The sequence below is a fragment of the Hordeum vulgare genome, chromosome 5H (assembly GCF_904849725.1).
Source record: "Hordeum vulgare subsp. vulgare chromosome 5H, MorexV3_pseudomolecules_assembly, whole genome shotgun sequence".
Lineage (NCBI taxonomy): Eukaryota > Viridiplantae > Streptophyta > Magnoliopsida > Poales > Poaceae > Hordeum > Hordeum vulgare.
Genome location: NC_058522.1, coordinates 550,863,937 through 550,880,448, shown reverse-complemented (window position 1 = coordinate 550,880,448; position 16,512 = coordinate 550,863,937). Strand labels below are relative to the sequence as shown.

The following is a 16,512-nucleotide window of genomic DNA, read 5'->3' as shown; positions in this document are numbered from 1 at the left end:
CTCCTATCTTGTTCTTTTCGTTGTTGTTTTTTCCAACAACTCCGTTCAATTCTTCTTACAAGAATGCTTGGCAAGTTCATTGGAGTTAGTAGTTGTCATTTTTTTCTTCGTTCTCTTCTTCCGTATGAGCTAGTTCATATTCTCTTGTTCCGGAGGCATTGTGATGTTGCTCTTTTGGGTCTATTATGTTGTTCTATCAAGATAATGGTGTTCCCTTGTTATATTTAGTTGTTGGTTGTGAATATTGTCTATTTCTTCCTTCTTATCGAATTTTTTGTCCCATTTTCCTACCGAAGTGCTGCCGAAATTTTCCGTGAATTCTTGCTTCTTTCTCATATCATTCCTCATCTCTTTGCAACCTTCAAGGATCGTTGGTTTCACTAGTTTGTCAAAGAAGCGACTAAATTTTTACCGCTTGTTCTTTCTCATCCTCTCCCCCTTTCCTTCTTGGATCTCGGGGCGAGATCCTCTTGTAGTGTAGGAGAGTTGTGACAGCCCGGTGCCGACGTTCCAGAAGATTCCCCTTTTCTTTCCGTTTTAGTCGTGTGGGTATTTTCATTTGTCGCATCATCATCGCATCATTCGCATCATCTGCATTGCATCGGCATCTCCGTTGCCGCTAGTTTTCAAAACTTGCATCCGTTGATAGTTGTCGGTTCTCGTCGTTGCCCGTTCGGAGCCCGACCACACACGCTCGCGCCCGCGGCATCGTTCGAACCCTGTTTTAAAAGTGTGCGTAAAACTTTCTCTCATCGGGGTGAAACTTGGCATGCGGTCGTAATTAGTTATAGCCAGGCCGCCTGTCGAATTTCGTTGCGATCGGAGACCGTCTGGTACCCGAACAGTCGACCGTAGCGGCACCGTCTTCGGTTATTCGTCAGACGGTTGTCGGTGTTTTATAAATTGTTGCCGCGCCGCCCGTTTTCCCTCCCTCATCTTCGGTAAACCACCCTACACGGCCACTTACCCGTTCCCGCGTTCGGAATCGTCCGAATCCGACTGCACGGTTGGATCCGGAACGTGATTCCGGGTAACCTAGCCCCCCCCCCCCCCCCCCGTTTCTCTATATATAGGCCCCCATGCCATTATTTAGACAGCCCCCTCCTTTGCCTCGAAAAGCATGCAAACCCTAGTCTATCCGGCCACTCTCTCTCTCTCGTCCCTTCCCCTCTGCGCAGCCGCCGGGCCCGGCCGAGCCCATCCGCCGCCGCCGCCTTGCCCGAGGCTCCCTGCCCGAAGCTTCTCTACAGCCCTCGCCGGAGCGGCTCCCTCGCCGGCAGCCGGAGCGCCGACGCCGCGTCCCTGCAGCTCACCGAAGAAGCCCGAGCCGTAGCTCCTTTCCCCGCCGTCGGCCAGCAACCTCGCCGCTGCAACCGCCAGCCGCCGGACCGAGCCGCTCCTTGCACCGCCGCCTCCGCGTCGCCTTCTGCCGGATCTGCATCCCCGCCGCCGGATCCCACTGCGTCGTCCAGCCTCGGCCTCGATCCGACCGGGGCCGAGCTCCCCCTACCGTCGGAGACCGCCCTGTCGAGGCTTCGCCCAGCCGCCGCCACAGGCTCCCGATCCGGGCGTGGACGAGGGAGTTGGCCTCCTCCCGTGGGTTGGCCAGCGCCACGGCGGGCTGCCACCCCGTAGGCCGCACCAGGCCGCCTCACCCGATCCCGTGGCTACTTCTTAGGCCAGGTCCCAGCGCCTCCATCCGGCCAGGCCCAAGTGGCCAGGGTGAGCTATCCCTCGCCCCCCTGAACACCTTATCTGTACTGCACCCCGTTCGGCCCATTAGTGATTTAGCTTGATTTAGGAATTAACATAAATTCCAGATAACTAGGTAAATATTTAGATGCCCGTAGTTTAATATCCGTAAGTCGGATCGGAACGTATTAGATATGGTTTTCATGTAGTTTTTCGCGTAGAATCCGTTTTTGCAACTTGCACAAATGTTTGATGTGGTTTGACCCACTGTTTGCCTAGAAATACGTGTTGTCCTAATAGGTTTGCGTCCCGTAGTTATTTTCCGCGCGTGTTCGAATAGCCCGAATGCCTTAGATAAATGCCCATGTTTTAGGAACCTATTTTCCATGTATTTTAGAGCGGTCATTTGTACTTTTGCGTGTAGGGATTGCGCCTAGTTTATTTTCCCGTATATAGGTGATTATCTCGCATTTATGTGTGGCATTATTTTTGTGTTGCAACCCCACATATTTTATATGTTTCCGGGGTAGAAAAATCCATGTGATTTTTCAGTGCAATTAGTTTTAGCTTTTGAGCAAGTTAGTTCGCGAGATATTTTGCCATGTTGCCCTCTTGTTTATTTCGTAGGATTTATTCCGTGCTCCGTTTGATTAAGTTGTCAACTAGGAAGTTGTTCTTGGATGTTTAGACTGGCCCCTAGTATTTTTAGTTGCAATAGAAATGCATGTTTAGGTGTGGTTTGCTTGCTCTCAAGTTGCTAGAAATAGTGCTGATTTGGAGGTGCTGAAATATTTCTAAGTCTGGAATCTGTTATATTTTGTTGATGTCTTGTCTTGCTTGTATCTTTTGATCTGTAGCTCTTTTGAGCTTGGTCCAATGGAGTTAGTTGTAGCCCTTGTGTTTCTCTAGCATTCTGTAAATTTTCATGCCATTTGGAGTCCTGTAGATATAGGTTTTGCTGGTGTCAATATGGCTTCAGATCGAAAACTGCAGCTTCAAAAACTGCTATTTTCACTAAGTCTGAAATAGTGTGTGAGATGCCATTTTGTGTCTTCTTTTCCTAGTGATCCATGATGCCATGCTAGATGTTGTTAGTTGTTTGTAGTAGTACTTTTTGCCCTCTTTCGTGACATGCCTTGTTTGAGTTTATCGGAGTTGTGTAGCTCGTAGTTGTGGGGTGTAGAAAATGCTATGTGGCTGATTTTGGCAGATTGTAGTGATTTCTTGTTTTGCTCGTAGTTGTTGAACCGTAGCTCCGATTTGATCGTGTCCTACATGAAACTTGCTTAGAATCTCGTGTTGTTTAATTTTCTCTTGCTGGTTGTATGTTTTGAAGTGCTCGTGACCGCCGTTGCACACATATTGCATTCATGCCATCATATCTTGCGGTGCTTGTATCTTTTGATCCGTAGCTCCGTTGGAGATGTTCTCTATATGTAAATTGCTTGAAATGTCGCGTAGAATCACGTGAACCTATTTGTTTTGATATTTAACAACTAATTAAATGTGTTAATTCAGATCTGGACAGAATTGTACATTAACATGTGAGGTCGTCTCGGAGATGCTATATGTCATTTCCGACCTCATTTAAAATGTCTAGATAGGTAGTTTAATTTCCGCTTCACCTCTTGCATGTTTGGCAACATTAATATTGCCGTGTAAATAACCGGGAGTGAACTAAATAATTCATATGTGGAGTTTCGTCCATATGCTACTCGTTGCATATTGAACTTCACTTAATGTGTGGTGTTTGATTGTGTGAATTGTCATGCCGTGACTTGCATGTATTCAACTGCTCATGCATCATATGTGTTGTGCATCGGGTGGTGAATTTCGTGTGTTGATTTGTGTTTCCGGTTTGCTTCGTCTCGATAGAGTTCCGCAGCGTGCCGGATTGTGAGGACCCGTTCGACTATATCGGTTCGTGTGCTTCACGGAGGTATTCTTCTTCCAAGCGGGATCTCAGGCAAGATGGCCATTTCCCTAGGTACCATTACTATCATTGCCATGCTAGTATTACCGTTTCTATCGATTATGTCTCGTTGCCTACCACATGTTAAATATCATCCTCTCAATAATGCCATGAAAACCTTCAACCTGTTCAACCTAGCAAACCACTGATTGGCTATGTTACCGCTTGCTTAACCCTGTGTTAGCGTTGCTAGTTGCGGGTGCAGTTGCTTCCATGTGAAAGCATGGGTTCCTTGTTATATCACCCTATTAAATGCTATTTAATTTAATGCACCTATATACTTGGCAAAAGATGGAAGGCTTGGCCTTTCTAGCCTGGTGTTTTGTTCCACCTTTGCCCCCTTAGTTTCGGCTACCGGTGTTATGTTCCATAAACGAGCGCTCCTAACACGATCAGGGTTGTTATGGGACCCCCTTGATAATTCGTTTTAGATTAAAGCTGGTCTGGCAAGGCCCAACTTTGGTTCTACATTTGCTCAACATAATAATTCTGTTAAACTGAAATGCAAAGGGAGTTAGCGCTACCCGAGGAGTAATTTTACATAAACAGGGGGGCCAGTGCTGATGGTGTTGGTCCCGAAAGGACAGACTGCGGGGCCACCACGGGGCAACTTGAGGTTTGGTACCTGTAGGCTTTTCCATCCGTCGTGTCGTGAGAATGAGATACGCGGCTCCAATCGGGTTCGTCGACACGTCGGGCGGCCTTGCTGGATTAGTTTTACCTTTGACGAGATATCTTGTGCATCGGGATTCCGGTGATGCTTTGGATAATCTCAGAGTTGAGGTTTTCCACTAGGGAATCCGGCGAGATCGCGAGCTTCGTGATTGAGGATTTCTATGCGGCTTGTGGTAATTTGTGATGGACTAGTTGGAGCACCCCTGCAGGGTTAAATCTTTCGGAAAGCCGTGCCCACGGTTACGTGGCAACGTGGAAACTTTGTTTAACACTGGTTCTAGATAACTTGAGGTTAACTTAATTAAAAACTTGCCAACTGTGTGCGTAACCGTGACTGTCTATTTTGTGAGTTCCTTCTCCGATCGAGGACACGATGGGGTTATGTCTGACGTAGGTAGGTGTTCAGGATCATTCATTTGATCATCAGTAGTTCACGTCCGTTATGCGTAGATCTTCCCCCTCTTATTTCTTGTACTCGTAAGTTTAGCCACCAAATATATGCTTAGCCGCTGCTGCAACCTCACCACTTAACCATGCCTCACCTAATAAGCTTTGCTAGTCGTGATACCTTTGGAAATGAGATTGTTGAGTCCCCTATGGCTCACAGATTACTACAATACAAGTTGCAGGTACAGGTAAAGGTTAGTTGACGCGAGCGCGTTGATTGTTCATTTGGAGTTGCTTCTTCTTCTTCTTCTTCATCGATCTAGGATGGGTTCCACGCCGGCATCCTGGGATAGCAAGGATGGACGTCGTTCTTTTTTTTTCTCGTTTGGTTTCGTTCGTAGTCGGACCCTGCTCTTATTCATGATGATTATGTATTGTACTGTGGTGACTCTGATGTAGCTTGTGGCGAGTGTAAGCCAATTATATATATATCTCATCTTTTCAGTACATGTTCTTGTAACGATATCTATTCTTGCGACACGACGAGATGCGCTGCTATCCCTGACGAGGCCTTCGTGCCAAATTAAGGATAGGGTCGCATCTTGGGCGTGGCAGCTGCCTCCTTAACCTCGCGCTCCAAATGCTCAATAGCAAGCCGGAGCGCCTTCGCATTCTTCCGTCGGAGGCGCCGAGCGACCGTCTCCGCCGTCGTGAGGGACTGGCGGTACACCCATGTGAGAAGGCGTTCATCCTTGTCGGGCTCCCCAGGCATCCCGTGGTGGCCGCGCGCGGATTGCCCCCACTTCCCCTCATCCTAGTGCCCGCTACCTCTCATGGTGGGCGACGCGCGCCTTCGATTCCGAAGTGCGCGTCCGGGTGCTGGCCGGCAGCGTGGGCACTAGGACCCAACGCTGCCCACGTGGAGCAGCGGCCGGCGAGGGGAGGACACGGCGTGGAGCCAGTGCGGACCACGCAGCCCTGCCAGAGTTGCGTGCGGGCTGGGAGGGTCCAGCTCCGGCATCTGCGCTCCGTCGTCTTGTGAGCGGCAGCATAGCTCTAGATCCGGAGCTGTCGTCGATCTCCACCTTGGACCGCTCCAAGACGATGCGGAGGGCCAGCTTGTCGGAGTCGACGTCCGAGTCGTCGAAGCGGGTTCAAGTACTCGACATTCTACTTGATGGGATCGGGTTCGGAGAGGGACAGGACGAGACGGAGGAAGAGAGTGAGCTAGGTTTCGGAGCGAGGAGCTCGGAGTGGGGTTTTTTAGGACAATGTTGTGGTCGATGGTGGGCCGGGCCTGTCAGGCGGGCGTGCCCGGGCATGACGAGAACCCCACATATCCGCCCTATATTTGAACTGGATATGACGGGTACCGGTCGACCCGGACGTATGAGGCGGGTTTATGAGGTCCGATTGAATCGCGTTTTTGTAACAGGTGAGTGACCAAACGATCTGTCCGACCGTTTGAGGGGGGTATGAGGGGTTCGGCTGTAGATGCACTTATTCTTTAGACCTTCTCATTTTGCGATGGTGGATGGGGCCTGCAACCAGCACGGTACGGTGGTGTCGATGTCTGATTAATTATGAACGTTATTGTTTTGCATGAATGTATAGATGGAAGTTCTATGTAATATATGTGTAAATCATCCAGAGTTACAAAATTATATTCCCTAAAATAAGAGTTGCATAATTATATGTTGTTCTTGCATATTGTGGAACACTGCAGGTTCTATGTAATCCGTATGCACTTTTTATCATATTTTAGGCTTGCCAACAATTGGCATGTTGGCATCAGAGACCAATTAGCCTCTCAAATTAAGGACCAAGCTACATGTCGGCCGCCTGGGTAGCCGTTAGTCCATAACTATCCAGCATGTAGCACTATCCTCGTCATTGCAACAAGAATTGTGTTGCAAAATCCTTTGCAACATAGGTGATGTTGTAGATTTTTTTCACTATTTTCACGACATGGATGTTGTTGTGGAACAAAATTTGCAACATAGATGCTGTAGAAAATATCTACACTTTTATGTCTTCATTTTATGCAATATGGATGTTGTTGCGGAAGGCAATTTGCAACACGCATGATGCTGGAGAAAAAGATACATACAAAAGGCACGCAAAGGACACGCGTCACACATATGAGATGGCGGATAACTCATGTGTGATGTGTCGGCTGAAGCAAGCTTTTCCCCTCAATTAACGTGTCTTTTTGTTGAATAAAACTTAAAACCGATATGTAATCAATTGTCATGCGAAGCATCACAAGCTCACAAGAACTCAAAAAAAAATTATTTTTCAACAATCCCAGAACAACTTGTATTCACATCATCCTAAATACAAAACAGAAGTCAACATGTTAGTTTCATCTTACTTTGACTCAGAGCAAGCACCATAAGACCGGGTACTCAATGAACAAAAACTAATTAGTTAGTTTAGCGCCACATGATGTTTCAAATGTGGAAAAATAGAGGAATCCTAATTATTTCAATGTTCATGTGACCTCCGTGTGCGGTAGTATATATATTTTTGAAAGGATCAAGGGGATACAAACACGATAAACACATACTCCGCCCCTGGATGACTAGGATGCACACATCCAACATGAATGCACACACACAAAGAGTCATGCTGACAAAGAGTAATGGCATACAAGATCGAAGTTATGCCTAGAAAGAGTAAAGAAAAAGAAAACTACCAAAACATCAATCAACGAATTACGACAACGACTATCCACACTAATCATCTCTTTGACATCACAGCACACGAGTTGGCGTTGGTTTAGACGGAACTACGGTCTTCCATCCGCGGAGGTAGCCATGGACTCCATAGTATATGTTGGTAGCTACATTCTCCTAGTCCTATTCCTGATTGTTATTTCGGATTCTGTGCCTGGGTGGATGTTCTTACTATTGATTCAACCTCTTCGGGCAAATCGTTGTCACTTCCTTTATTTGAAAAAAGGGGTCTAAGGGATAATGGTGAGGTGGCAAGGTAACTTAGATCAATGCATTGATATCATAGAAAAAGATAGATAGCGGCAAACAACGTTATGATGGGTCCTTGTGTCGGCACCGGTGACAGGTGATCTTGGGATCCTGCACCGGCGGACGTCGCCGGACACGTGTGGTCGCCGGAGCTTCCTCCGGCGTCGACGATGCTTGATGCGGGATCACGACGACAGTTGCCATTGAATGGAAACGACAACAGCGGCCACAAAGGTGGGTGTTCCCTGTAGTGCCCGAAATAGGGACGACGTCCCCTCTTACTCGATGGCGGCGGACTCTGGGGTCGTCCGGGTGATTTGGAGTCTGGATCTTGAGGCGGTGACGGTCTTTCTGAGGCTGGTGAAAGTATGGTGCATCCCCTGCATGAACAAACCAGGTTCGATGCAGCTCGACGGATAAGACATGTGCCTCTTTCGGAGTTGTCGGGTAGTTCCTGTCACTAGCAGGCACTACCGGCAGATGCTACGCATGACGTCTTATTCGGAGACATCAAGTCATGCCTGCTACGGGTAGGTGATGCATGGTGGCTCTTGCGGAGGTGTCATGTTTAGTTTGTTGTTGTTGTATCGAAGATTGTGGGATAGTAGCGGGAGGCAGACGGTATGAGACGTCTTTGTCTTCCGTTGTGTTCTCTAGAGGTATCGGCCTATCGAGGCGTCGGTAGACGGATAAGAGAGATGGTACAGACGGCTGCAACGATGAGTTAATGCCTCTCTGGTGGAAATACAAGGTATCTGATCGGACTATATCGACGCACGCCTGCCTCATGTCCTTATTCAAGGTGGTGGATCAAACTTTGGCTTTGGATATGAGAATCAGGAGTTGAACGTGGATTTTTGAAGCTTGGGTTTTCACACACCTCTTATCCTTACCCTACAATCCGCTTTAATTTGTGCTACACAACTAACTCAGTACATGAATTTTTCTCTTTTTCTGTTTCTTCAAAACAAAACAACATATAAACTTGGAACTTTGGAGGACAACAATACATTTTTACTACAATGTGGTAAAAAACTTTAAGATTTTTTCGTCCAACATAAATATACAAAATGCGATATTTTTTGAGTAAAAATATTAGCGGTAGTATATATGATTTATGAAAAAATATGAAAGCTTTTTCTACATTCTAATTAGAATGTTTTGTTGTCTTCCAAAGTTTGAAGTTCATATATTGTTTTATTTGGAAGAAATAAAAAGATAAAAGTGTTTGCACGAATCGTGATGCCAAAAAGAATGGCTATGTAGGGGGTATACCAAAGTCTATGTTTTCTCAAATGTTAACCATCCGGAATTCATCCTTATGGTGGACTTACCATCACTGGGGCACGTGCGATGATTCCTTCTTAAAGGCATAGCCTAGGAGTTGTCTATTATTTGTTTCCGACGTGCCTTGTTAGTGGCGGACCTAGAAAGTATTTTGACTGGGGGCAAAGTATTCGAGTGGGGGCATATTCATCCAAAATTCAAAGAATTTTAGCATATTTTTCAAAAAGCACAAGCTAATATTGCTAGAGTTTCAAATTTTGAGTGGGGGCCTAGCCCCCACTCACCTCAATGTAGATCCATCCCTGTTATAGGGTTAGTGGCTATCTGGGGAGTTACTGACGCGAGGCATACAGTCTTAGGATTTGTTGCTTTATTTCTGGATCAAGTTTCTTCGGCTGCTGGATTTTGCATTATTAATGTAATACTTCCTCTGTACCTAAATAATTATAATTGGAGAAAACTAAATTAGTTCTCCCCAACTATAATTATTCAGGTACAGAGGGCGTACGTTATAATGCAAATGTCGGGGATTATCCTTCCTTTCGAGAAAAATAGCGCTATAATCCATCTTGTTGTGCTGAGCTCAGGTAAACTCGGGAAATCTTGATGTTGCAGTCCACCCTCCTGCTTACTTGAACTCGGCGGCTGGTAGGAGTTTTGATCACCATTGATTTGGCAAATAGGGGTTTACATCAGTAACAACAAGCAACAGATGGATAAAAAAAAACACAGCAACAATTGCCATGCCTCAGGGGGACAAAAAACACAGCAACAATTGACAGCAAAACCTGTTTCAAAACTTCTATCAATTTGGTAGCCTAGCCCTCACCTTCATGGTGAGGTTAGGAAGTTTCCAACCTATACAACATGATAAATCCAATGTGTGCATGCCATGGCCGCGAATACTTCCGTTTAGATGAACAAAACAGCCACGAAGCCTCACATCATCTCCCATATATAATCTCTAGAAAAGTTTATCGCAAGGCGAAACATAGAGAACTTAGGTTACATGACTAGTTCACTTCCAACTTGATAAATGATAAAAGTGCCATCGACCAGACCAGATTTAGGAAACTTATACCAGTGCATTGATATCATACAGAAAACTTCTGAGAACCTGATGTCGTAGAGTCCAGCCTCCTGCTTAGTACTCGACCTCGGCGGCTGCTCTTGCTCTGTAGAAAGCCTTTCTGCTAGCGGCGTTCACGGCGGCTGTCCTCTCGTCGAAGTCGTCGGGGAGCGCGACGAATCCCTTGTCTTCAAACTCCTTGCGGACTCTTTCCTGGTACTTGGCGTACCAGTCCTCGACCTGCTCATGCTGGGCGGCCACGTCGAGCATGAGCTGCTGCTCCTCGGGGGTCAAGTCGTTCAAGTATCCGCCCAGGGGGAAAGGCACCCTCTTGTGGTTTAGGATCGCCTGGACAGTGTCCTCCGACATGTGGTACTTGCACGAAGGAACCGTTGCCGGCCTCGCCGCCGCAGCCCTGCTTACCGGCCATCGCCGAGGAGATTCGCAGACACGGACGGAGTGGGGATTTGTCGAGGGGTATTGGAGAAGAACCTGCCTTTCGATCGATCGTGGTAGGGAGGCCGCGTTGTTGCCTCGGCTAATAAAGGCGCGCGGAAGCAAACCCTAGGAGCATCGTATCGAAATTGGATTGAATTACTCCTCCAGTCGTGTCCGTCTCTGAGTTCCGCCGTCGATCGGGCAACGTTCGTTTTTTTAGTGATGATTCTCCCTCCGTTTTCACTTACGTTTAAGTTTTTTCATAAAGATGATACTCCCTCCATTTCAGTTTATAAGTCTGACACGTATATCTAGATCGTTAATTTGATCAACTTAATAAAAAGCATATATTACAAAAAATATATTATTAGAAAACTTAGATGTTCTATTTTGTAATGATATAATTTTTATGTTAAACAATATATTTTATATAAATCAAATTGACGACCTAGGTACACGTGAATGCCTTATAAACTGTGATGGAGGGAGTAATAGGAAAAGGATTGTCTTAAACCGGATGAAATTCCTCTTGCGTCAACCGCCTCCGCAGGACGACGCGTGTCCCGTGTGGGGCTGCCCACCGTTGTCCCTATCCATCACTTATCTCTTCCCCTTAAAGCCTGTTCACAGATTTTTCCTCGCCCAAGTTGCTTTTCCTCTTTCCTTCTTTCCTCTGCTCCGCTCGCTTCCTCCACACATCGCTTGTCGGCATTAGTTCATGACACCAAACCATCACCATTGATGCCACCAAACCATCACCATGCCATGAGGGTCTGCTGCCGCCACTGCACCCGTCGCACAACTTGTTGTTTGCATCACCGGTGCCGCTGTAAAACTGGTTACCGCACCAATAGCGTTGTCGCATCCACCGTCGCCGCGGACAATGGAGTGTCCTCATCGACGACGCCTGCTTCAAAGCAACACATTGACGGAGCCACGTGTTGCGTGCCGACGGTCTGCAAACGGTGTTGCAATGGGCGCGCGGGAGCACAGTCGCAAAGGAGGCGGTTGACGCTCTACCTTGTGCTTTGCGCGAGTGGCGGTGTTGCAGCCAACGGGCTGACCGGCTTTGTGTTGAAGCATCACCAGGGCTGCAATGAAGCCCCGTCGACGCTCGTCGGGGTCGTTAGGCTGCAATGCAGCTTCGCTGGTGCTGCATAAAGCCCCGTTGGTGCTACAATGGAGCTTCGACGATGTGCCTACGAGTGCTCGCAATTGAGTTTTCATGGGGCGCAATTTGCTAGGTGTAGACATAGTCGGTTTGCGGGCAGGGGTGTCACAGCGAAAATTCAAGTGTCGCGGTGGACAACGGTGAGGAATTGGACGAGCGGCGGGAAGGCTGACCGACGATCACTGGGTCATTGCACGCGTTCATTTTTTATCTCCACATCCCCTAAGTTTGTTGGGGTGCCTCTGATAGCAAAAGCTGCAAGCAACAACTGTCGGAGTTGGCTGGAAGTAGTAAAAGTTGCACGTTCATAGGGTTGTTCGGTGGGAGTTTTGTGTGGCGAAGAGCAATGTAAAGTTGCACACCATGATGTTATTTGTTTAGGACCGTGGGAAGGGCGGTGTGGTGTTTGGGGACGTGGCTGGCTCGGATGGGAGGGGGAGAGGTCGCTATTGGACGGGATGGAAGGGGGCGAAGTCGCCATTGGACGGGATGGGAGGAGGTTGTGGTCAGATATGAGGGGTTTTGTAGCAACGCGTCCGCGGGACGCTACGACAATCTAGGCGGGGGTATTCCTGCCGATATGCCTACGTATGCTCGGGATTGGGGTAAGGGGGGAGTAGGCATAGACATGGTCAGTGTGTTTTTTATGAGGGGGTAGCAAAAAATCAAATGACATGATGGACGACAACAAAAATTCAATTAGTTTACACGCACACACATGTTGATAAATAAGAGGAAAATTAAACGACTGTAGGTATCAACAGTCGAACATAGCTAATCCAGCTCCATGTCCGTGGACAATTATCGGCCACCCCTCAAACACGTCCTCATTCGATTACCTTAAATTCGATCCTCCAAATACATGCTAGCCATGCAACATGAGGGAAGCTATGTAGATGATTATACCAAACAAAGCAACAAACATACATAAATCATTGAAACTTCATACAGGCATAAATATCACAGTTCATCGGATCAAAATACACAGTTCATCGTCGGAAGGACACATATCTAAAAGACTAAACGGGGACGGCGAAGAGCGGAAGAAATCATCATTTCGTCACCGTCCTCTTCCCCTTGCGATCGACAGTGCGGTTGTACCCCTCCGTGTATGCGTTCCCTTTGACCGGTCATCGACCAGGCACACGTGTGTGCCTGATCGATTTGTGGAGCCCGGCTGTGGATGCTCTTAGGGTATATGATCTTGCACGTTTGCCCTGGAGCCTCTTAAAAGTTCAATGAACCAGTTAATACAGTTTTCAAAACTTATTCCTCCATAGAATCCCATACTAAGAGAAGAGTTGTCTAACCGTGCCAACGTTCTCCTGTCTACGGCAGTAGAGTAGCACGGGACGTGAGGGCCTGGGCTCCGGCAATCCAGAGCGCGCACCTCCGATCGCCGGTGTACGACCGTGTAACGCATGGCCGGCCGGCCGGCTTGCCTTTCCTGCCTGCGCAGCGTTGCCGCGCGCGTGCGGAGGGGTTCTGTTGCGCGTGCTCTGTCTTGACCTCCAACTCTGCTACAGACCAGTCCCCCTGTGCTGTGTCTTTCTTGACCTGGGATTCAGGCGATTACTGGTAGCTTACCAATTCCAATCGAGTCCGAGTGACTCCCCTCCCCAACCCAAGGATGGCACCGGCATCACCACCTTGGATGTGGATCACACCGACAACAACCCCAACGCTGCCATGGCGAGCAGCTTCCCATCTCTGAACTCAATGCTGGTATACGACAGGGAACACTTCTGCAGGTCATTCACTTCGATGTACTACTACGTATTAAGTACTACTACCTCTGTATCAATTTATAAACTGCAAGACCATCTTATATTTTGGTACCAAGGGAGTAGCTCACATCCCTTGCGTAGATCGCGTCACCAGGACATTAGTCACTTGGGATGATCTTCCTGCTCTTTGTTGTGCAGGCATTCAGATTGCTGCGCGGGCTTTCCTCTCGAGCCCAGTTTCTGCTCTTGTGTCGAGAGGTGCATGCCTAGATGTTTTCTTGTGTTCCTCCAAAAAAAAAAAAAAAGATGTTTTCTTGTCGGTGTGATGTGAGGTCACTCAGGATGTTTCTTTTAGCTTTTGCTGCTTGGGGTAGAAAATTTCGAACTCTATGGCGCCCTCTGTTTCTTGTAATGAATCTGATGGAAACCCCTCTCTCTTGGTTTGAGAGTATGGATGCAGGCTCAGAAGAGAATAGATAACTATAGTAGTGTTAGTTTGCTCTGTCTGTCAGAGGTTTGTCGCTGGCAAGCAACCAAAAAATATGTGAAAGGAGAGGAGCACACGCTTAAGCTCCACGCAGGAGGGGTGATCCCTGAAAAAACAAACATTCAGAGAGAAAGAAATATACTACTAGTATTAGTATTGAACATTTTCCTGGCTGAGTCAACTGTCAGAGAGGATAACCATCACGATGGAGAAATTAATACTCCTAGTTGCGATATAACAACAACCTAATTGTGGGATGCCTGTCTCATACGTACCTAACATAACATCAGTTTCTTGACTACAGAACCAACTTACAGGTGTTCATCTTGATCACAAGCCACTGCTAAACGCAAAAGGCAGAGGAGCTCACAGAACCAACACAAGTAAGCTCATATTACAGTCACAGTATCCTCCTACCGTTGATTGATCTCAGTATATCTATAACCTCACACGTACCTCGGATCACAACCTTGTCTGAACAGATTTGCTATCCGGTCATCCACAATGAGGCACTCGTCTTCGACAAATGCATGCAGAGGCTGATGCAAATCCTTCAGCCAGGAAGTCGGCATTGGAATTTGGAACACGGCCATCAGCAAACCGAGAGATTGTGCAGTGCTAGCACAATTCTGATCCGTGGAAACCAAAGTCAAGAGGAATCCTTGTGGTTTGATAGCTGAGGGAGCATCCCCTGGATCCTCCTCAGCTCGGCCAGCGCCTCCCGGGCGTCGGGCCGGTCGTCCTTGTCCGGCGCCACGCACCGGAACGCCAGCTCCGCCACCGCCTCCACGCTGGGCATCACGTCGGGGAGCTCGTCGAGCACCGGCGGGTCGACCACCTCCCGGAGCTCGCCGATCTGGATCTTGGACACCACCCAGTCCGCCAGCGTCACGTCCCGCCGCTCCCTGCCCACGTCCACGGGCCGCAGCCCCGTCACAAGCTCCAGCACCACCACGCCGAAGCTGTACACGTCGCTCTTCTCCGTCAGCTGGAACGACCGGTGGTAGTCCGGGTCCAGGTACCCCGGCGTGCCCTGCGGCGCCGTGCAGCACACCACCTCCCGCCCGGTCGCCGTCGAGCAGGCGTCGGGCGTCGCCAGGAGCCGCGACAGGCCGAAGTCGCCGAGCCGGGCGCGCATGTCGGCCTCCACGAAGATGTTGGAGGAGGTCACGTCGCGGTGCACCACGTGCGGCTTCACGGCGAAGTGGAGGTACTCGAGCGCCGACGCGATCTGGGCCGCCATGGCGAGCCGGGTCCGCCAGGGCAGCGGCGGCGGCGGCGCCGTGCCCCGGCGGTGGAGGTGGTGCGAGAGGGTGCCGTTGGGGACGAAGTCGTAGACGAGGAGCAGCGCGCGCGGGTCGGCGCAGAAGCCGTGGAGGCGGACGAGGTGCGGGTGGCGGAGCGCGGAGAGGATGAGCACCTCATTGCAGAAGGACTTGGTGATGGTGGCGGAGGACGGGGACGGTGACGGCGGCACGTGCAGCCGCTTCACGGCGGCGGAGCGGCCCGCGGGCGGGAGGTACGCGAGGTACACCGTCCCGAACCCGCCGTCCCCGAGCTTGCGCGCGGCGTCGAACCCGGCCGTGGCCGCGCGGAGCTGCTCGTAGGTGAAGGCCGGGCGGCCGTGGTGCAGGCCGTGGCGGCGGAGGAACGCCGCCGCGCGGGAGGACTGCGACGCCTGCTGCTGCGACGCGCGGCCGCCCTCCCCCTTGCCGCGGATGCGGCGCACGGCGATGGCGACGCAGAGGTAGAGCAGGAGCACGGCCAGCAGCGACGCGGCGGCCACGAGCGCGGTGGTGAGCACGCGGCTCGCGCCCCCGCCGGCGCTCTGGACAGGGCGCTGGTGGGCGCGCGGGTGCGGGGGAGGAGGAGGGGGCTCGTGGTCGCCGAGCCGGGACGCGGCCGGCGGAGGGAGCGCGGCGGTGACGGCGAGCAGGAGGAAGAGGAGGAGGAGGCGCGGGGGCATCTGGGCTCCGGCGCGGCGTGATCCGGGCGGGGCCGAGGAGGGAGGAAAGATGGGGAATTTGGAAGGGAGCGGCGACCGGTGCGGAGAGGAGACGAGACGAGACGAGGGTTGCTTCTGCTGCAGACAGTGGCCACTGCCAGCAGAGTGCCGTGAGTCGTTTTCACGTCAGCACATGGGCGCTGGGGCCCACAAGGGGAATGCGATTCCGGGTCTCCTCTTGGCAAAAATTAAGGCCAACATATCTGGAAATTTCAACTGCTCCATGTGTACTCCCCCTTGTTTATGTTTTCCCCAAGGCGCACCCCTGGTTTGTACCCAACCATGCCCAAAATAAAATTGTAGGGTTGGCACGACGACATGACGTGGCGAGGAGAGCGGCGATGGTCGGTAAGGGGCGAGGATGGGGGTGGGGGATGCCGGTGAGGCGTGGGGACTCGAATCGAGGGGCGGGTTGTAGGCCAAGAAGGGGGACGAGTCACACGAAGAGGTTATGAGGTGAATGCTTGAATGATCCATAACTCCTACGAGGGCGGTTATGGTCTCTCAGTTGTTGTTAATAAGTTGTCAGCATTTAGCCGTCGTATCTCAGATTTGAAAACTACATTGCAAATGATTCGCACGAAGATCGTTTCCCACCGGGTAAAGAAGATGAGT

The 16,512-nt window shown here is 49.8% G+C and overlaps 1 protein-coding gene across 1 annotated transcript; it reads right to left on the bottom strand.

The window, feature by feature from the left end:
* Positions 1-14,021: 14,021 nt before the first annotated feature.
* LOC123452793 (LEAF RUST 10 DISEASE-RESISTANCE LOCUS RECEPTOR-LIKE PROTEIN KINASE-like 1.5) lies at positions 14,022-16,270 on the bottom strand. Its single transcript, XM_045129511.1, has one exon. It carries the CDS (start codon positions 15,856-15,858, stop codon positions 14,542-14,544), a length of 1,317 nt encoding a protein of 438 aa, XP_044985446.1. The 5' UTR covers positions 15,859-16,270; the 3' UTR covers positions 14,022-14,541.
* Positions 16,271-16,512: the final 242 nt, after the last annotated feature.